Source organism: Lodderomyces elongisporus, chromosome 2, assembly GCF_030384665.1.
Source record: "Lodderomyces elongisporus chromosome 2, complete sequence".
NCBI classification, from domain to species: domain Eukaryota; kingdom Fungi; phylum Ascomycota; class Pichiomycetes; order Serinales; family Debaryomycetaceae; genus Lodderomyces; species Lodderomyces elongisporus.
The window spans coordinates 1,696,133-1,717,883 of NC_083674.1; the positions used below are offsets into that span (position 1 = coordinate 1,696,133).

General features: G+C 36.3%; 8 protein-coding genes across 8 annotated transcripts; 1 reads left to right on the forward strand and 7 right to left on the reverse strand. All coding sequences in view use genetic code 12, as the record gives it.

Moving 5' to 3' along the window:
* Nucleotides 1-95: 95 nt before the first annotated feature.
* Nucleotides 96-3,161, reverse strand: SKY1_1 (serine/threonine protein kinase, CMGC; the record flags this gene model as incomplete). Its single annotated transcript, XM_001527099.1, has 1 exon — nt 96-3,161. The coding sequence occupies one exon, from the start codon at nt 3,159-3,161 to the stop codon at nt 96-98; it is 3,066 nt and encodes a 1,021-aa protein (XP_001527149.2).
* Nucleotides 3,162-4,347: 1,186 nt separating this feature from the next.
* On the reverse strand, nt 4,348-6,450 carry MSI3 (adenyl-nucleotide exchange factor; the record flags this gene model as incomplete). The annotated part of the gene is made up of 1 exon (XM_001527100.1): nt 4,348-6,450. The coding sequence occupies one exon, from the start codon at nt 6,448-6,450 to the stop codon at nt 4,348-4,350; it is 2,103 nt and encodes a 700-aa protein (XP_001527150.1).
* A 1,017-nt stretch (nt 6,451-7,467) lies between these two features.
* Nucleotides 7,468-9,270, reverse strand: NPL4 (nuclear protein localization protein 4; the record flags this gene model as incomplete). The annotated part of the gene is made up of 1 exon (XM_001527101.2): nt 7,468-9,270. One exon carries the CDS (start codon nt 9,268-9,270, stop codon nt 7,468-7,470), a length of 1,803 nt encoding a protein of 600 aa, XP_001527151.2.
* A 666-nt stretch (nt 9,271-9,936) lies between these two features.
* PVL30_001950 (uncharacterized protein) lies at nt 9,937-10,911 on the reverse strand (the record flags this gene model as incomplete). Its single annotated transcript, XM_001527102.1, has 1 exon — nt 9,937-10,911. One exon carries the CDS (start codon nt 10,909-10,911, stop codon nt 9,937-9,939), a length of 975 nt encoding a protein of 324 aa, XP_001527152.2.
* A 1,473-nt stretch (nt 10,912-12,384) lies between these two features.
* PVL30_001951 (uncharacterized protein) lies at nt 12,385-12,975 on the reverse strand (the record flags this gene model as incomplete). The annotated part of the gene is made up of 2 exons (XM_061119268.1): nt 12,385-12,585; nt 12,967-12,975. The coding sequence occupies 2 exons, from the start codon at nt 12,973-12,975 to the stop codon at nt 12,385-12,387; spliced, it is 210 nt and encodes a 69-aa protein (XP_060975251.1).
* Nucleotides 12,976-13,296: 321 nt separating this feature from the next.
* Nucleotides 13,297-14,718, reverse strand: HAC1 (transcription factor that binds to CRE motif; the record flags this gene model as incomplete). Its single annotated transcript, XM_001527103.2, has 1 exon — nt 13,297-14,718. One exon carries the CDS (start codon nt 14,716-14,718, stop codon nt 13,297-13,299), a length of 1,422 nt encoding a protein of 473 aa, XP_001527153.2.
* A 3,781-nt stretch (nt 14,719-18,499) lies between these two features.
* On the forward strand, nt 18,500-19,627 carry BUD16 (Putative pyridoxal kinase; the record flags this gene model as incomplete). Its single annotated transcript, XM_001527104.2, has 1 exon — nt 18,500-19,627. The coding sequence occupies one exon, from the start codon at nt 18,500-18,502 to the stop codon at nt 19,625-19,627; it is 1,128 nt and encodes a 375-aa protein (XP_001527154.2).
* A 408-nt stretch (nt 19,628-20,035) lies between these two features.
* On the reverse strand, nt 20,036-21,208 carry PVL30_001954 (uncharacterized protein; the record flags this gene model as incomplete). The annotated part of the gene is made up of 1 exon (XM_001527105.2): nt 20,036-21,208. One exon carries the CDS (start codon nt 21,206-21,208, stop codon nt 20,036-20,038), a length of 1,173 nt encoding a protein of 390 aa, XP_001527155.1.
* Nucleotides 21,209-21,751: the final 543 nt, after the last annotated feature.

The window sequence follows — 21,751 nt, forward strand, 5'->3', positions numbered from 1 at the left end:
ATAATTTTTCTTTTTACTAAATGTTAGTAATTTGCATAGTCTTTCTATCCTTTCGTCATGTCACCATTCTACCCCTATGACACGTTTCAAATACCTTAATGATAATAATGATGTTGATGCGACTTGTTATTATTTGGAGTAAAAGTACCAGCAGCGTGTGTTGTAGTTGTACACAATTCTTTGGCCCATCCAGGTATATCATCACCCGAACCGCCAACAGGACGCTCAAACACAACATTTTCCAATCCCAATGCGTCCCGTAGCCATGGATGGTTAATCATACCACCCGCATCTGCTCTTTCTTCTGGCCTAAGCGTCAACATCGGTAAAAGGAAATCTGCAATTTCAATTGCATCCAGAATGGAGAACTTGTATTTCTCAGCCAAAACATCCTTCAATGCCCATGGTTTCAACTTTGTAATTCTGCGTAATTCGTGCCTTGATGTGAAAAAGTCTCGTGCATACATTGACTCTTTAAGCATCATCCTTGGAAACCCACCAAGAAGCTCAATAATCTGTGCAATGTGATCATCGTCCTTGCTATAGGATTTACCATCGCGCGGATCAAACAAATAGTCACCGGTTAGTAACTCAAAGATGAGAGCAGCAAAGGACCACAAGTCACTAGAGCAGCCCCAGTGGTAACCTAATAAAACTTCGGGGGCACGATATTGTCGAGTCTGTATCTCATCGGTAAAATGATGATCAGTCCAGCATGCGTTACCCAAATCGGCAATCTTGACGGAGATCAACTCGTCTTCATTAATAACATCGTTAACATCGGTAACATTTGAAGACTCGTCCAATCTGAAATTTGACTCGTTTGGTATTTGTACAGGGTCAACATTGGCTGCTTGGTAGCTATTTGAATTTGTTAAAGACATTGACGATAACGAGTTGTTTAAAGTATGGTCAATCTCATCGTCATCTTCGTTATGTTGCTCTGCAGTAGTTGCCAACGGAATCGCTGCCAGTCCAGAAATTGCTGATGCCAATGCCGACGAGGCAGCAAATGCTGAATTGTTGGAGGTATAATGGTTATGATTGTGGTTATTAGGATTATTTTGATTGTTTTGATTATTGATCGATATCCCCTTGATTGGCGTATTAGCTGTTGTTGTTGAAAAACCATAAATGCTAGTAAAGGATCTGTTCAAAGTCCTCAATGGTGATGGTAATGGCTGCGATCCAGTAATCAATGTATGTCTGCGTGATCTTCTTCCGCTTCGTCCCAATGACGGTGAAGTAAGAGATCCAACTGCTGTTTTCTCTACTGAGTTTTTCCCTGTAAGTGAATGAGGAGTATATGAGCTGCTTGGTGTTGATGACTTGGATGACTTTGAAAGCTTCTTCAGTAGTTTCCGTTGCAAGTTTTCTTGCTCCACCATACGGACTATTTGCTCGACATCTCCAATTTCAATTAAAATATTTTCAGGTTTCAAATCAGTATGTATCACACCACATGTCCGATGCAAGAAATCTAAAGCGGCAAGAAGCTGTTTGGCAATCTGTTTGACAAATACCACAGGAATGCCTCGGTGTTTATAACGTCTAATTAGGCCGAGAAGGTTTTCACCCAATACTTCAAACACCATCACAACATGCACACCGTTGGGGCCTTTATGAGTGAATGTATCCAACAACTGAATGACATGTTGATGTCCCGGGTGGTTTACATCGGAGGTTGTTACTTTGTCCAACAATTTTATCTCATCGACTGCAGTCTCTGTATAATGTTTTGCTGATCTGACTACTTTCACAGCAACATGGCACTGTTTGTCATTATCTCTTGCCAACCAAACTGTAGAGAAGTGACCCCATCCAAGCTTCCTCACAAGTGTATATTTCCCATTCTTGTACTCTTCGCCAATATAGCACGGGTGATAGCCTCCTGGTCCATAATCCTTGAGGTCTTCTTCGTCAGCTGGATTCATGGGCTCATCATCAGAATCATCTTGGTCCTCATCTTCCAACAAAAGTTCATCTTTACTGAACCCATCTGTGCGGGATCCTTCATTGTCTACACCTTTTGCAGACCCTTTCTTTCCTGATTTTTCTGCTTTAGTGCTGGTACTTTCTTCTGCTTTGTAATTTTTTGTGGGACTAAGAATATGTTGTTCATGCACTTTTTGTTTCTTTCTTTTCTCGTCTGCTACATTCTTTGCTTGATAATATTGTTGATGTAAGTTGTACTGTGGTCCTTTTGATTCGAGTTTCAATTCAAGTTCAGGCTCATATTCGTCAAAGCTGTTTGTGGGACTATAATTGCCTTCCTCTTCTTGTGTGTTATTGTTTGCAAGCCATCCTCTCTCATTCTTTGGATCTCTTTTATTCTCACTCACATTCATGCTCTGATATTTATCTTCATTAACACCCTTACCTTTGCCTTTGCATTCACCTTCACCTTCACCCTCGCCGTCACCTTCACCTTCACCTTCACCACCACCACCATCATCATCATCGTCACTATTATCATCATCGCCAAATGTGGTTTTTAATGGTGACAACTCAGGTTTGAAATGTCTTGCCGAAGATGGGGTTGTGGATACATATGGTGAGCTATGCTGTACCAAATTTGGGAGCAAAGATGGACTCGGGATAGGTTTGAAAACTGCACCATTTTGGCTTGGCGCAAACCCTCTGGCGTCTTTTTTTATATCAATATTGGCATTAGCTAATGATGCATTGTTAGCATTTGTGACATTGCTTTGGAAAATGGTTGATGAACTAGGAGTGGATGTTGACAACATGCTGGTATTATTTGAGTTTGAAGCATTTGATTTTCGATGAGTTCTGTGCTTACCAAAGATTTCACTGATGTTACTGGCGTTAGTAGCGACATTACCAGTGTGATTGATATTGTTATTGCTATTATTAATGTTCAGGTTAAAATTAAGGTTAGTCTTGCCACTTCCTCCATAGTTATTGCTATCTTTATGGTTATTTTCTACAGTATTGTCGCTATTGCCATTATGTGAATTGTTTGAATTGCTCGAGTAGCTCGATGCTGCACTTTTGTTTCTGAAATGGTGCCGCTGTTTTTGCAGTGTATCATGATGACTTTTATTTAATCTCGATGCAATGCTTTGTTGTTGTTGCTCTTGCTCTATGGTATCAGCCTGCTGTAATGCTAATGAAAGCTTTGATTGTGCTTTCGGCATGTGATATCTATTTGCGTTCTAATGATGTATGTAATTAAAATTGCAAAACTTTGGGATAATTGCTTGAACTCTGTAGTAAATTGAACCTACAAAAAGAAAGAAAAAAAAAAAAAAAAACAGGAAAAGAAAAAGAAAAAAATAATCAAAATTTCTGGTATAGCCTGTGTTTGTGATTGTTTGTTTGTATTTCTGTGTGAATATGCACTTGCGTTTATGCCTGGTATTCTGTTATCTGTAAGTTAATGATAATCGATATTATAATCACTAATGATGGTTTCGCCACACTTGAGTTATTCTGATATATTTGATCGAATCGTGGGCAGTGGCACAACGGGTTAGTTTGTTTGAAAATGTGGTCGCGGAATTAAAAAAAAAAAAAATAGAAAAGCTGGCTTTCCACGAAAAATTTATGCGGCCGAATATACAAAAATACTCAATTTTAAACAATGTTGTAACTAGCAAGTGAAACACTTAATCTTACCAATATGTCTATTAAGAAGACGACTTGAGATGTAAGTCGAAGAGAAGAAATGAAAATAAATCGGATCAAATATAAAAAGAAGATACAATAGGTTTACATCTATATATAATTGTTTCTCAATACATTCCTACCTCAAGTAAAATGAATATGAAACATTTTCCGACTACTTTTTTTTTTGCGTTTTTATTTTTATTTTTATTTTTATTTTTATTTTTATTTTTATTTTTATTTTTATTTTTATTTTTAATTTATAGTTTGGCGAGTGATAGTCACCCACACACATTCAGATTTCAATTTCTTTCCATTTTTCTACAAAAAAAATGAGATGAATAAAGAATCTACGTTTTCTTTTCTTCATTTAGTCTTTTTTTTTTACCGATACGCAAACGTAGGTGATAAGGATAGAACAATTCCATTACCATTCATTGATGGCTTCTTGGGTATGATAAGTCATATTCTTCTTAGAGTAGCACGTAATTGCCTTATTCGTTTTGAAGTATCAAAATTAAAAATTGTTTGGCTAACTATTGATGTCTTTTCAATATTATTTTTTTTTTCTTTCTTAATCTTCAGCTTCATCTTCAGTTTCATCTTCTATTTCTGCTCCTTCTCCTTCTACATTACTCTTTATTTGCTCTTCTATAAGATGTGTTATGGATTGAAAATACTTACTAAAAAAAAGGAAATTATATAAATTAAACACTATTAATCCATGTTGGTATCGCCTTCAGCATCTTTTCCACCGGCTTTAGCGTTTTTTCTTTGCTCAGCCATCTTTTCAGCCATAGCTTGGGCTTGCTTAGCCTCTTGCTTTTGTCTGTATTGTTCCTTCTTTTCTTGCTCCTTGGCCAAGTATCTACCTCTAATGATGTTACCAATTGAAGCCAATTCTTCATATTTGGCAATGTATTTGGCCTTCTTGGCATCTTCACCATCTCCATAAAGCCAGTCCTCAGCTTTGTTCAATAACCCAGTCAATTTCTCAACTTCTTGTGGTTGGGCAAACTCCTTGTATTGATCTTCCAATTTACCTCTTAATTCGTAAATGTACTCCTCCAATTGGTTCTTCTTCTCTTCGGTGTCAGCAACCAATTTATCTTCCATAATCATTTGTGCTTCTTGCTCGATAAAAGATTGGAGTGTAGCATTTGGCAAAGCAGCACATACAACATCAATTGTACAGTCATTCTTCTTAACCAATTTCTTGACTTCTTTGTATTGTGGCTCTTGCTCTTCTTCTTCATCTGCATCTTCGGCACCTTCTGCTTTTGGAGTAGGCTCAATCAATTCCTTGACAATTTGCTCTTCAACGGTGTGTGCGGACTCAATAGTGTAGAATCCAGATGGGTCGTTTCTCAACTTCAACTTAACAGCAATTGATGGCTCGTTTTCATTCAAAACAACATTGCCAATGGTCCACTTGGCAATAAAGTGCTCAGTTCCCTTTGGCAACTCCTCAGATTTGGTGTATTTAGCCTCAACATCGAAAGATGGACCCTTTCTGTATAAAGTGATAATCTTAGTGCTTGGGAACAAACCACCTTTGGGGAAAACCTCCAAGTGGTCTTCATCTTCATTATCTTCCTTGTCCCAAAAGTACGAAACGGTGTATTGGTTGTAGTCTTCGAATTTGAATGGTCTGACTCTAACAGTTGGTGAGTGACAAGCACAAATGTATGCGTTACCTTTGGCAATAGCCTCATCTTGGTTCAAAGTGAATGACAATGGCTTACCAAAAACCTTGGAAATAGCATCCTTAACAGCTGGGATTCTTGAAGAACCACCAATAACTTCAATGGAGTCCAAGTCCTTAGCTTCCAATTTGGCATCCTTCAATGCAGCCTCGATTGGAACATTCAACTTGGCCAACAATGGCTGTACCAACTCTTCCAATTCTTCTCTGGTCAATGAAGAAGAGACATCAACATCATTCATAACACTCTCAATGTTGAATGGAGCTTGAGTGTTGGCACTCAAAACCTTCTTCAATTTCTCAGCAGCGGTCAACACTCTGTAGTAAGCTTTTGGATTTTCTCTAACATCAATCTTGTACTTACCCTTGAATTCATCAGCAAAATGTTGAGCAATAGCATGGTCAAAGTTTCTTCCACCAAAGTGCTTGTCATAAGCAGAACCAAGAATCTTCAACTCACCTCTCTTAACAGCGGCAATGGAGACTTGGTAAGAACTGTGACCAACATCAACAAATGCAACCTTCTTGTAATCATCCTCAGGCAAATCGGCAGCCTTAAAAACACCGTAACCAACAGCGGCGGCAGTCATCTCATTAACAATTCTGACTGGGTTCAATCCAGCGATTCTACAAGCATCAGCTGCAGCACGACGTTGCTTCTCGGTGTACCATCCTGGGACAGATAAACAGATATCAGAGATGTTACCCTTGGTATCCTTGTGGGCGGTGTCCTTGATCTTGTCCAAGTACATAGCCAACAATTGAGTAGCTGTAAACTCTTGGTTCTTGCCCAAATATTTCACCTTGGCAGAGACACCGTGGTCTTCCTTATTCTGGAGCAATGGAACTGTAAAGTATTGTTCTTCAATCTTGAAGTCTGGGTGGTCGTGAGGTAAACCAACAATTCTTTTCAAGTTCTCAACGGTGTTCTTGATGTTTGAGGTTTGCTGATTCTTGGCGGTTTCACCAAGGTATCTTGACTTTGGACCAAATCCAACAAGGGATGGTGTGGATCTGTTTGAGACCTCATTGACAACAATATCAATACCTCTGTTCTTTGCACAAGCAATAACAGTATTGTTATTACCTAAATCAACACCAAATGGAGTAGACATGACGAGTATATATGTGAATTGATTTTATCTAAACTTTCTTTTTCTAGTTTCAAGTAAAGAAGAAAATGATTGCTCTTAAACCCAAAAAACGAAAAAAGAAAAAAAGAAAAAAAGACCAAAGGAAAAGTGCTTTTTTTAAAGGGAAAAGGGGATTCACAATTTCTTAAAAAAAGGAAAAAAAAAAAAAAAATTATGTATAAACTTCTTTCAAATAATTTTCACTTCAAATGTCTATGGGACACACACACACACACACACACTCTCTCTCTCTCTCTCTCTTTATTCTTTAAATATATATATATTTTTTTTTTTCAGCTGTGAACTTGCTGACACAAGAAGATGATGGCACAAATGTAAGAAGAAGTTTTATACTTCTCAACACTAAACACTGTGATGCCTTTCATTTGGTAGCACTTGCCAAGAACATGGTAGTGTACATCGCGCTAAAGGACATTCCAGATTGTTCTTTAATCTTCTGGACACTTCGAAAGAATCACAATCGAAGAAAGAGAAACAAAACATAAACAGGATAGAGCAAAAAATAGAGCAATACAGAGCAAAAGAAGAGGAATACAGAGCAATAACGAGAAACAAGAGAAAACAAGAGAAAACAAGGGAAAACAAGGGAAAACAAGGGAAAACAAATCCTTTTTTTTGTTTTTGGTTAAATAATTCACGAGGTTTGATGAAACACACGATAGATTACGTTGACATATATGCTTCAAGCTTATCCATTTGTTTTATTGTTTTTCCTCTACTTTTTGTTTTTTTTTTTCAATTTCTAATTCTGTATATACAAAAATTAAAACAAAAGAATTTTTTTTTAGGACATCCAATAGTTCTGAAGTCCCTCCACGTTTTGTCTTGACTTGAAACATGCCTTGATTGAGCTTACCTTTCACCTATGGTGAGTACAAAATAGTACAATCTCACATATTCTCATAGATTGGTTTATGCCAATGGATTGTGATCATACTATTATTCACAATTAAAAAAAACTTCTTTTATTTATTTATTCTATGTACTTTGCTCCAAAATGGTTAAAAAAGTCATCCAACCGCCGCTTTCCATCAACTGTAAATAGTCATCATACTTTTTCTCCTTCACGTATTTGCAAAGCAAACTTAACTCTTCTTCGCTCAAGATCCCCATTTTGGCCACATGTACAAGCCAGTGGAAATCAAATAGCTCAGAATCGTTCAGTTTGATAAATTTAGCAACAGACGAGAGGTTTTGCAAATGATCCAGACCATCAATATCGCCGTGCCCTAAAAACTCCCTGTTCTCAATGACATAACTAATTTTACTAGTAAACAATGGCTTGGGATCGATTGGAAACGAATCTGTTAAAGAAACAAGCAAAAACTCTCCAGGAAAAGTAGGCTTTGCATTCGACTTCACTTCCAACCCATACTCATTAATCTTGGAATATTGTATATCTGGAACATATCGAGTATCATTGTTTCCGTTAACATAAATTTGGCTCGGTTGCGTTGATCCAGTAATAATATCGGCCTTCACCAAACCTTCAGCACTGGAGCTTACTTGGTATGAACGAGGTTCAATCTCGCCTTGCAACCCACCAGAGATCACACAAGTGACAAACTTTGAACTAAATTCGCCCAGGTTGGCATACTTGGTTATGTTTGGATTTTTGATTTGAAACTTTGCCGCCATTATGATTTCCAAATTCGTCAAAAAGTAGCTATCCTTGTGTCTCTTGCACAATACAGTACCATCTCTGTTTCCAGAATCAGTCAAATCAGTAAAAACTATACCAACCTTCTGCAAGCCCAACTTTGCAGCAATTGCATCCACAATTGGCTCATCTTCCCAGTCCAACAAAGTCAACCCGTCTAATTCGTCATGCTGTGGCGGCTCATAGATTGCTTCAACAACCGCTTTGATGCCCATTGGCACTTTGTCAAACTTTTCGTACCTCCCATACAAATACCCAAATCTTTGGACTCCAGTTGATCGCCACACATTGATAAAGTCATTCAAAATAGTATGCGATGCATATTCCAAATGATCCACCATTCGAAATTTTTGCAATTGCAAAGTAATGGGCAGCGGCTGACATTTGGAACATATTCCCCGTGGGTAACTTTGATGACCTTCATTACAGTTCAAGTTGATGGCATAATTCGGGTTCTCCAAAGGCGCAATATACGACGAAGACAACTCCTTTTTGTTGAACTTGGCCATTTGTTGTTTAAGGTATGCGTGATACGAGATATGCTTGATTGCATGTTCCTTGCGGTAATTCTCGTCCCATGGTGGTAAAGGAGAACAATACTCACACATTCCTTTGGCACCATGTCTGCACATCGAAGAGATTGGTCTGGACAATATCCCATCTTGTGAATCAAGTTCATCGTCAATGGGTAACTGGGAGACCTTAACTGGACCGTGAGTCGTGGGAGACACTCTGATAGTACTGGCGTTGGCACCAGAGGCTGTAGCAGGTCCAGATGAACCTCCAGATGAATTTATGGCAATTGAACCACTTTGCAGTTTAGTAGATGATGTAGAGGCAAGAGTACCTTGTGGTATAGCATTGGAATAGTTTAAAAAAAGTAAATCACCGTTCTTGAGTTGCAATTCAGATATAGTTTGATGTAGTATTGACAGAAGAGTCTTTGCTTGAGAACCCAGATCATTCTTATTATTTGGTTTATCTGAAACTGTAATTTGATCATAATCTGTAGTCGGTAGCTTCAGCGACAATTGATCGACTACTGTTTGAAAAGTAGAAGATGAGTCCGTATTGACTCTAAACATTCCATCTTTGGATCTGAATCGAAGAATTAAGGACATTGTGTGCTATTCTTTGTTAAGAAAAGATCCAGTTTTTTGATGTGTGTTCAAAGGGATAATTGGCAAGTGCACTTTCTAAGATTTCCAGTGGTGGCGCACATACATTAAAATTGGCGGTTAAACTGTAGAACGATAAAGCGGTGAACTTGTGAGAGCTGTGCGGATAAAGTGTGAGTTTGACACAGTCTTGGGCGAGAAGTTTACAAAAGTCACGTGTGTAAGTCTACTATAGTGGAGTGGTTAGTTTGTACTAAATCAAACTTTCAAACCATATACAAGAATAGGAATTGCATCAAAGTTCCTATATAGGGTCATTTTTCTTTTTAGATAACTAGGATGTCGTACACGCAGTAATGACTACAGTAAATCATATTGAATGTGAAAAAGGAAAAGAATGAATTTTTAATGAAGAAAGCAACAAGAAATAAAAAAGGGAGATGAAGGAAAAGGGGGAGAGAGGAAACAAGAAATAAAAGTAACCTTACTTTAAACTAAAACTAGCATTGCACGATGACCATACCTTAGGTGAATTGAAAATTAATGTACTCGATGCTGATTAATACAATACCTCAATTGCATCGTCTTTTTATATAAAAATATTGAATTGTGACTGAAGAAAAGCATTTTTTTGTACCTCGGGCAGGATGGGACAAAACTGAAAAGCCCTTAGTTCACGTATACCTTGATACAGCTTGCAAAATCGCCCACAATTTGTCTTGAGCTCAACCTGTAATTTTGATGCATTTTTAATTTCTTCTCATCTTTCACTCTGTTAATTTGACTAGCCCTGTTTTGTTTTTTATTAGTTTTATCTTTATCGTTTATAATGCTTGAATTAACTTCCTTTTCCAATTTGACTTCAACTTCCACATCTCTAGTTCTTGGCGAGTGTACTTGTACATTACTCTTATTTTCTAGCTGATCTGTATCATCAGTAGCTGCTTCGTCGATGATTTCAACATCATTTGCTTCGTTGTTTAATTGTGTTTCACTTTGTGCTTCATCTTTATTCTTTGTAAGTGTTACCATATCCTCATTTGAATTTTCCTCTAAATTTTGTACCTGTTCAAGTTCCTCAACGTCACTGTCCTCAACCTCTTTTCCACTTTCCACCTCGTCGATATCCACAACTCCACGCTTAATACACAATTCCATGCCAGTGTCACGCTTCAAATACTTTTTGGCATCTTCATACTCTATAGCACGTAACTTATATCGTACTTGATATATCACATCCATCGGAATCACTACATTGTAGCCGTCAACTGTAAACCTGTGACTCGTAAGTACCCCTAGACTCAGCCCCAGCTGCTGATTCAGTTTTGGTTTCTTGTTCTTTGATAAACTCTGTTCTTTTGGAGTATCACTTGTTGCCATATCGTATAATATAGCCTTTACGCGCTTCTTGATCGATGATACAAGATCGCCAATTTCATCTAGTGAAAGCCGCGACTCGGTGATATTTATCAATGTAATTGGCGATTTTTCATTGATCGATAATAAAGTCGCTTGCGAATGTGGATATAAGGGTGCTGAAGATATAGGATCTTTAGTTAGTTTGGTGACGGTCTTTTTCGTAAAGATCTTGAGCGGGAGTGAAAGCGTATCTGTTATAGCAACAAATGTAATCTGAGGAGCCATTTTGAAAACAGAAAACGAATTAGCAGAATTATTTAGTTTGAAGATGCAGTTGTACTTGTAGTTGTTGTACTTTAACTTGTACTTGTTGTTGTTGTTATTGATGTTGTTGTTGTTGTTGTCGCTGTTGCTAGTTTTCACAATCAAGCAAAAGGTGGAGGAGCTTTTTGTTTTTGGCAAAGCTATAATGCAAAAAGAATAAGTAGAAAGGTAGAGAATGCTTTAAAAGTATAGATGCGCTTATGGGTGGGGGGGGGGGGGGGGGGGGGGGCAAAAAAAACACTATATGCCTCACAATCCATCAGTACAGTAAATGAACATCAAATTATATACAAACTACATTCAACTCGATTTTAAACCCCAAAGATACGATTTTTATTATCAATTAAAATACCTATATGACAAAAATAAGTTTTTACTTTTACTACTTGAAAAGAAAAAACAAAAAACCAAAAGAAAGAACTAAACATGTGGAAGAGAAGTCGTCAGTTAAAACCCAAAAAACCAACAAAAACCAAAGTGCACGTTAAATGCCAGAAACCAGCATCATTTTCATCTTTCTCATCATCATCTTCCTCAGCCATTGGATAAAATAAACAACTGAAACAAAATTCCAAGTTGCAAAATATGGGCGTATACACATGATAAGCTTCAATGGCCACTTTAATCTTTAATCACAAAAAATTCCAAAATAAAGAGATGAGTCGTCGCAGCTAAAACACGCAATAGCGAGAGCGCGCCATTAAACATCTAATCAGTTTGAAAGTTTGCTCAATCAAGCTTTATAGTATAATTTCACGTCCTATATTTTATGCAAACTTAAATCAGCTTCATTGGTTTCAAATTTCCAATCTCTGGGAAAACAAATCTGAGAAAATAAATGTCCACTTGTCTTGTGGCTTTATTGGCAACAAAAACACCAACAAATAATAACCAACATGGTCAAATCCAGTTGTTTCTGTAAGCATCGCCAGTCCTTGTCAAATATCATTAATTGTCCATGCACATCCCAATTCAATATAAAACTTTGCTCGTTTTTTTTGAATTTTCTTAAATTTTTTTTTACTTTTTTTTTTAATTTTTTAATTTTTAAGCTTTTTTTTACTTTTTTTTCAATTTTTTTTTTCTTTTCCAACTTGAAACAATAATGATATAAGACTTTAACCAACAAACCAAACAAAATAAAACAGAAACAATTAATTAAATAATCTAGCGGTGTGATCCTTGTGAAACCTCCTCATTAACCCACCAGCAACAAAAAACAAGTACAACAAAACCACAAATGAAACCAAAAACAAAAACAAAAAACAAAACAAAAAGAACCAAATCAGTGTGTGCTTAGTACACACTGCATCCCCAAACCAAACAATGAGTTATATATGTGTATATATATATATGAAAAATTAAAAGTAAAAGCAATCGCAAACGACAAAACAACAAAACAACAAAACAATCAATCTAAATTGTGAGATTCATTTATAAACACAAGTACTCATTGAATAGATCAAATTCTTGAGACTGCTGTTGTTGCTGTTGCTGTTGTTGTTGTTGTTGCTCTTCATGATACTCTTGTTCTTGAAAGTCACCCTGACTCTCGTATATATCAAATGATTCCAACAAGTCTTGAAATGGTGCTGCAGACCATATGAACAAGTGCAAAGCGAGCAGTTTGAAAAACTTTATAAATGTACGTGGAAAATAATCTTGAATATTGAAGCTAATCGTCCAAAAGTACTTGCTAACATCATAGAAATACATTGCAAGCACAAACACAAACACAAACACACAAGGACAGTTTGCTTCAATGCTATAAATCAGTAGTTATAATCTCTACCGCCAATCATGATTAGTGGCTTATGCTTCACAAGTTTGCATTATCCAAACGCAACGGCCATATGATAAAAATTGCAATGATAAAAAAAAAGCGTAAAACTTCTCTTGTCAAGAACATTTCCACGTATATTAATTTCAGAAAACAGTCGGCATCAAATATTTTCCCAAATTAATATACTGCTCTTTAACAAAAAAAAAATTTTTGAAAAACCAAAAACTAAAAACCAAAAACATTGTTTTTGCTTTAGATTCAATTTCAAAATCAATTTTACTTTTTATCACCACTTTTTTTTTAACATCTCCAATCATTGCGTAAAGAGAACAAACTTGTGCGATGCAAAGCACACTTCAATTGACAGATTAAAATTAACCCGACAAGCAGAGCGCTATCAATATGTGTTTGTGTGTAATGTGCATATGTAGACCTAAGTGAAAAAAGTAAGTAAATGTATGAACAATTCTCTTGTTCTTTTTTTTTTCTCCCCATTGGAAAATCCAAAGCAAAAAAAAAAATAAAAAAACAGATGAAAACAAATTTTTAAAAAGAAAAAACCTTTATACTGTAATAGCCAGGTTTATTCGATTTTCAATATTCAAGATATCCACCAAAGTTTTCATTGGCTGCTGCCGTTCTTGTTCAAGTGACAAAATTACTGCTGAATTTTGCCCCGTTTCATATAATGACAAGTTGGAAGTATTCGATATAGGTGAGTCAGAGTTTGATGTGGACAAGGTATTCATGGTTGGTGAGTCAACTGTTCCATCTTCTAAATGTGAGCCAGTCACTGATAATGGTGACTTCATTTGATTCATTGCTGTAGTTGTTATTCTAGTAGTATTGTTTTTCCTCTCATTGGTATTGTTTTCCGCAATTGCTGAATCTGACAGTGGTAATGATGAAGAAGATGATGATATTGTATTAGCAGAGTTCATAGTTGCTAAATATTCATCTTGTTTAAAATTGTCCAAACCAAAGTCGAGCTCGAGGTGATCAGCTACTGTATTTGGACAAGCTTGAGTGTATGTTATATCCATTGGCGAGTTGGCTGATGAATTCAACGAAATGGGTGAAAGGTAATTGAAAAATGTGTCATCAACAACCTCTGGTTTCAACGAAGTTGAGGGTGTGGTTATTGTTTCAATTTTAACTTGTACGGGCGGTTGTGGAGATGGGTGTTTAGCCACAGAAGTGGTAGTCAAAGAATTCGAAGTCAGTGGAGCAAAAGAGACCTTAGTCTCTGCTTCTCTTGATAATCTTCTCTTCTTCAACACTGGAACTGTATCCAGCTGCTGAACTCTTCTAGTGTGCAGCAGCACTTCAGCCTTGCCCTTATCTTGGCCTGGCACTTGCATCAGCACATTCGAGTTTTGATCCTGATCGTGATCCTGATCTTGATCCTTTTCCGCATCCTTTTCATTTGCATTTGCATTTGCATTTGCATTTGCATTTGCATCAACAACATCAACATCTTCATCGTCGTGTTCTTCAAATTCGTCAACAAGAGACTCCAGTAAATCCTTCTTGCAGCCTCTTCTTGAACTCTTCATATTCAAGTGAATTTGATTCTTCAATTCGGTCAAGTCATCCAACTCGACACAAAACTTGCCTTGTTCTTCAACAGGCAACTTTTGCAACAAACAGTCACAAGTCAGTTGGAGTCGCTTGATATTCTCCTCCAACTTAACAACGTAAACCTCCATATATTCCACATGTTTGCGCTTCTTTTCTCTAGAGGCGTGTGCTGCTCTCCGATTGCGCAAAATTCGTTCAATTTTGCGTTGTTCCTTCTCCTCCTGTGTCTTTGCCCTCTTTCTGGGAGGCAAAGCAGCTTTAAATGTTGAAGGGTCAATGTCAGCCATACAATCAGGAGCGGAAGAAGAAGAAGCAGAAGAAGAAACAGAAGCGTGAGTAGTAGCTGTATTGTCTATAGGTAAGGAGTCAATGGTACTGACAGGTGTGGTATCCACTACTTCCATGGTTGATTATGGTACTAGAATAGTTTGGAGTAGGTGTGGTGTGTATACTAATATGAAAATATAGTATAATATAGTATAGAATAGTATATTTTCCTTAAATTATTTGGTTGCAAAGGGCATGTGAGAGAAAATAAAGAGAGAGAGAGAGAGAGAGAATCTGGATGATTAGGTGTCCTCTTTATATATAATCTGTTTCTATTTGATTCTTTTTTTTTTTATTTTCTCTCTTTTTTGTTTTCGCCTGATTTCTTCGACTTCCCCTCTCCTTCTCCTTCTCCCTTTCTTTCTCTCCCTTTCCTTTATCGTACAATCTTATTTTTCTTTTTTTTTTATTTTTTCTTTTTCACGGTTATTTTGTACTCTATGTCGACACTGTTACATGTAACCACTTTAATTAATATTTTATCTATGGTAATAATAATAATAATAATAATAAATATAAATATAAAAATAATAAAAATAAAAATAAGATTAATAGTACGAGGAAGGTCGTGTGTAAATGTACGACAATGAAACGAAATGTGCTCAGCCTAGGCTGTGTGGCAATATAAAATATATATATATATATATTTGTATAGTTTAATTAATATGTATTTCTTTACTATGCAGTATACCCGTATTACTGGAAAAGCGTTACAAAATTGACAATAATAAAATAACAAAATAAAATTAAATAAAGTATTGACAAAGATTGATCTATCCCACGCAATGCACAATGTTGCACCATGTCATTGCACCATAATCTGGCGACCTTTCCTTTATGATAAAAAGAAAAAAAAATACAAAGCAAAGCAAAGTCAAACTAAAAAACAGGAAAACAGAGAAATAACAAAGAAAAACTAGATAAATTAGAAAAGTATTAGAAGAATGAGTTGGAAGGAATAGAAGAAAAGAAATATCATCTACTTGGTCGTTTGCACCCGACCGCCTGACCATGTAAATCGCTCTGTAGATCGACCGCCACGCGCGCATTTCACTACTTCACACTTCACTACTTCACACTTTCCTTTGAATTTCACCTAGTTCCTTCCAAGGTTAAAAAAAAAGAAAAAACATTGCGCACAATTCTGTCGCCCTTTCCCCTCCTCCATCTAAAAATAAAAAAATTAAACAAAAGTAAACAGAAACAGAAACAGAAACAGAAATAAAAAAAGATAATGCTTCACATTAACTAACAAACCTTGAAGACAAAAGTGTCATGATTCGCGTTTTCCATATTTCAAACACTCCAACTTGTTTTGCTAAACTCGACAAGAGTTCACATCTGCCAACACAAAAAAAAAAATATACTGATACAAAATCCTTATGCTGCTCCTTCACTTTGGTTCCTTGCCCTTTCACTTCCCTTCCCTTCCCTTCCCTTCCTCTCGTAATTTCTGTTTATGTGAAATAACTGGACCTTCTTTTTTTATAACGTTCTACACGACTATCCTTTTATTTTTTCATCTTTTAGTAGTAGTAGTAGTATTATTAGTAGTGGCCAACCCCACTATACTTTTTACAAGTAAAAAGGAGTAGATCTATTCATACCCTATACGTGACGATGAAATTTTTTCCATTCTCTTTCTGCAACCAACAAATTTGGTACGCCTTGTTTTGCATCTACAATACAACACCGATCTCGCTCTAAGTATACCTCCATTTATCTTTCTTCTCTTTTTTTTTGATTCACATACACACACACACACTCCTTCTCTCTCTCTCTCTCTCTCTCTCTCTTTAATTAATTATTTATTTATTTATTAATACTTAAAGCGCGTCTAATATTTCTATAAAATTGAAAATAATATAAGAACTATTTATAAACATTTTGTTTGGGAGAGGGGCAGTTCTTTTATTTTTTTTTTTTCCATGCTCCTGGGGTCGAGAACATTTCTTCTTTTTCTTGTGAAATTTTCTATTTATTCATTCTTAATCAACCAACTTATAGTATCACCAATTGTCTCTGTGTCTGTGTGTGTATTGTTCCTCTAGCCAAATGCCTTGTGAATTGTTTAATTGATTTTTTTTTTATAATTTTTATTTATTTGGCAAAACACTCGAGAACTCGACCCATTAAAGTCAACTGTCAAACATATTAACCCCATCATCATCTCCAACAAATTTAAGCACATAAAGAAAAGAATGGATAGTTTAGAAAGTACATAAATGGGAGAATTGAAAACGGAAAGTCAAAAAGAAAAAAAAAGAAAGAAAAAAAAAACAAATTCAATGAACAAAACAAGACAGAGCAGAGCATAGCAGAGCATAGCATAGCATAGCAGGACAAGACGTATCTTTGCATTACATTTCAGCCCTTTCCAAAGTCAAAGTATCGATTAACTTGTAATCCAATTTGTAGCTACACTACCAAAATCTAGACTCAATCAACACCAACCAGTAATGAATCATGATGATGATGATGATGATGATGATGGGTTGAATTCCAAAGACTAACAAAAAACTTCTGCATGACAGCACACTAAACCTCTCCTCTGTCATCGCTCAATAGCGAAATAAGTTCAATAGCTTAAACAATAATAGCATGCTATTAAGCATGCTTCAACTTGCATCGCAGTCATTTTCTTTAAGCATCTCCATACATCATCATCATCATCATCATCAACAACGGCAATTATAAACTTTTGCAAGAAGACCACATTTTATCCTGATTCGAGAACTTCCTACATAATAACGCTTAACCTCATTTTGCATCTTCATCTTCCAACGTCTATCGCTTCAAAAAGATGATTGAGAAAGAAAGAAAAAATAAACACCACACCACTTTTGTTTTCCTCACTATTGCAACCTTTAGGATATAAACCTTTGTTTCATTAATTTTGTTTTTGTTTTTCTTTTTTCTTTTCTTCTTTCTTTTCTTTTCTTTTTTATTTGGCTGTGGTTAATAGTTGCAGTGCTTCAATTCACACAGGCTAGAAGGGAATAGTTACAATGGTGCAACACACAACAACATTAGCAGCAACAGCAAACGAGATGGCACCATTCCTTCAAGAGAAGAGGAAAAAACGAAATTACTTTTGTAAACTACAATCACTACTCTAGATTCAATCGTATTTCCACCATTTTTTCAAATTAAATGAAACCAAAAAGGATGAAGAAAGTAGATATACATTTACCATCTAGTTGGTGCAGTAAGAGTCTTATCATAGAATACCCTTTCTCTCCCCCTCCCCCGCTCCCATATATATATACATATATGTAAATGCAAAGCACAGACTTAATGTCTTGCTTCTTACATCTTATCATATACCTCCAATTAACCATCCCCCTTGTACGAGTATGATTGATATCTAAGATGTCACTGAATTTTTGGTGATACACATATATATATATACACCCTCCTCATTCCCAATTTCTCTTAGCTCCCTCACTTCTCTTACTGCACAGTGCAAATTATCATCAAAATTTCAAAACCCCCATCTCTTGAGAGAGAGAAAGAGAGAAAGAGAAGTCACAGATTGCAAATTAGTCATAGTACTTGTTATCAAAAAAATAAAAAAAATTCAAAATAAGAACGAGAGTCAAAACCGCAAAAACGAAACAATATGAAAAATAAATAAAAAATAGAAAATGGAAAACAATTCTCTCCACACTGACACTCTCATTCCTTCTCACCTTCTTTGCAATCACCGCACTCCACATTCCACGAGCTTCAAAACCAACACTCTTTTGACTTTTTCACCAACCTAGCAGGCTGCATCCCCAATAACTAGTACATATATACATATATATACACATATACATATATATATATATAAGCCATTGCAAAAAACTCCACGAGATGAAGTCAGTACTATCGATCCAGTCACATGTAGTGCACGGCTACGTTGGTGGTCGTGCCGCCATCTTTCCATTACAATCACAAGGCTGGGAAGTAGACAATATCAATACTGTACACTTTTCCAACCACACAGGGTACGGACATTTCACAGGCACATCTCTTGCATGCAAAGAACTCGACTCCATCTTGGATCAACTAATCAATAATCTCGATATTGAATACTCCGCGGTGATTACAGGATACATCCCAAACGCTAAATTGATTGCATGCATCAGCCGATATATTCTACAAATCAAACAACGGAATACACCACTGGAAAAACCTTTGTACTTGTTTGACCCTGTAATGGGCGATAATGACTATATGTATGTCGATAAATCGTGCGTCGAAGAATATAGAAACTTGATCAAATTGCGTATAGCCGATATCATTACACCAAACCAATTTGAATTGCAATTACTCTCGGGGATCAAGATATCTTGCAGAAACAGTCTCAAGGAGGCATTGGACAAAATACATAAAGAATATGGTGTGCCCTATATAGTTGTGACATCTGTGGATTCTAAAATAGTGGATGGAAGCGAGTCTAGGAACAACAGCAACAGCAACAGCAACAGCAACAGCAACAGCAACAAGAATATATACTGCATTATATCAGTTAAACCTCAGGCAGATAAACTGCAGCAAGAAGAAGAAAAAGGAAATGAAACCAAATTGGCCATGTTTCAAATTCCACAGATTGAATCCTACTTTACTGGCGTTGGTGACCTATTCTCAGCATTGTTACTTGATAAGTTTGTTGCAAATAACCACTTGGAAAATAAACCTTTCCAAAGATTAAGTCGAGCGGTTAATCAAGTTTTGACAATTATGAAATGGACTTTAAAGTTGACATACGAGTTGGGCATGGACCAAGCAAGAAAAGCACACTGTGGAGAAGTAAAATGCAACAATACAATCAGCAATGGCACAAGTAATGGAAATGGACATATCGAGGATGAAGAGATTGTAGGCAAAATGAATGACGCCAACACAATGAAACACTTTGAATTGAAAATCATTCAGGCACGAAAGTATTATGGCTATGATGGGGAAGGGGAATTCAAGGAGATGAATGTAGAATTTTAATATAGATTAGTAATAGAGGAATAATAGAATAAGCATTGAAATATATAATTTCATCAATAAAATCGACTTGCTCAAGATTTGAATAAAATTATATTAATATGGGCTAAAATATAGAATAAAAATAAAGGAAAAAGGTATCTCAATGAGACATTTAAAACAACGTATAAGAACTGAAAGAAGTTTATCTTTTGAGGTCACTTGAAGGGGCAGAAACGCAATGTACACCATAATTTAGCTACACTAAACTCTGCTTTCACAAATATAATGTATTGTATTTTGTTGAAAGAAATAAATGACAAATAAAGCCAAGTTTAATTTTTCTGTTTCCCCTTGGCTCTTGCTTTTGTTTTTGTTTTTGTTTTTGTTTCTGTTTTTTGTTCATGGTTTTGTTTTTGCTTTTGTTTTTGCTTATGACCCGGTATTTTGATTCATTTGTTTCCTCTTGTGGGGACCATACATATTGTCTTGCAAGTATTGGAACGACCCTGTGTCCTCCATTCTCCTAAATAACTGGGCTAATGGAGGTGACCAATGCTCGTCGGTCAAGAGGTACTGTAATGCGTCACTAAGATAATTCTTTTCCTTTGCATATTCGTAATACGACTCCAAGTCCAATCCATCAAACACACCATTGTTATACAAGGTGGCAACTATTGGACTAACCAAATTATTCAAGTTGGGTGTTTTTAAAACCTCAATGACCAAGGGGACAACTATTCCTGATTGGTTCAATGCAACAAGGATATCGTTGGCATTTGACGACACTAATTGCGAGTTCAATATCGTATTAGCAGCATTATTAATAAATTGGTTGAGAGACCCAGAGTATTGATTAGTGTCGTCATCTGCTCTCTTGATAAAGTTGGATTCCCAATTGTCGCTGAAATCAATTACAACGTCATAGTTTTGTGCTTGTTGTGCAACTGGTAATTGTTGTTGCACATTGATTTCTGATTGGTTTGTGGAATTGGTGTTTGCCTTTGAAGTAGAATTCACAATCAAATCGGCGAGCCAAGGCACTGTCAAGTCATGCCCGTTGCCCAAACCCATGAGTAACCATCCTATCCATACATTATTTGGCGAGGAAAGGACGCCGCCGAGAAATTGTGCTAAAAACTGATTATTTGTATCATTAACCAAAAGACCATTGGCTGTAGACTGAATGATACCAGAGTCCAACACAGCATTCAAAATCTCGGTGAAATTGAGCTCAACATTCAACCCATCAAACGAAATATTACTACCTCCTGCAGCAAAAAATTGCACTTGATTTGCCAAGTTTTGAACTTGCTCTGAGCTATTTGCAATTTCAGAAAGTAACTGTGGAATCAAGCCCGAGGCGCCAATAGTCTTGAAAAGTGATACGTATTGGTCAACGGCTGCGCTATTAGTCGTGGAGGAGGAGGAGGAGTTTGAATCGGCTCGTTTTCCGAAATCGAATCCATCGTCGTAATCTAGACTATCTTCGAAATCCAAGGCACTTATTTCATCCAAGATATAATCGTAGTGGCTGTAATCATAACACTTGACAACTTGTGTGCAAAGAAGCAATGTTGTAGGAATTATCGTCCACAACTTCATGTTTCGTTGAAATTGTCTGTAAAAGGTACTGGTTAATGAATCGTGAGCTAAGGAGTCCTGATGAAAAATAAAAAATGATGTATGAAATATGAAAAAAACAACGTTTTGCTAAGCTCGGCAAAGTAGATGTACAAATGAAGATGGAAATGAAGATGGAAATGAAAATGGAAATGAAAATGGGATAACAATTATGGAAATAGTAAGAAGAATGAAAAGCCAGGTTGTTGATGAAGTGGATATGGCAAAAGATTCAGCTCCAAAAGTTTGTGAAGAAAATGATGGGTATAAAGAACAAGAGTGACAAAAGGTTGTAAATATTTTTTAAGGTCTCTTCTTTCTTTCTTTCTTTCTTGTGATGAATTATTTATTTCCCTCTTGTTTGGCTTTATGAATTCAATCACGCTCAAGGGGGGGGAAGGGAAGAAGAAAGTGGGGTGTGATATTTACTTGAGTATTAAAGCGGTGCTAAAAAATTGTATTTACAATTTAAAGTGGTTAATTTGTCGTACGTTTGATCAAATGAATGGATATAAAGTGAAAAAA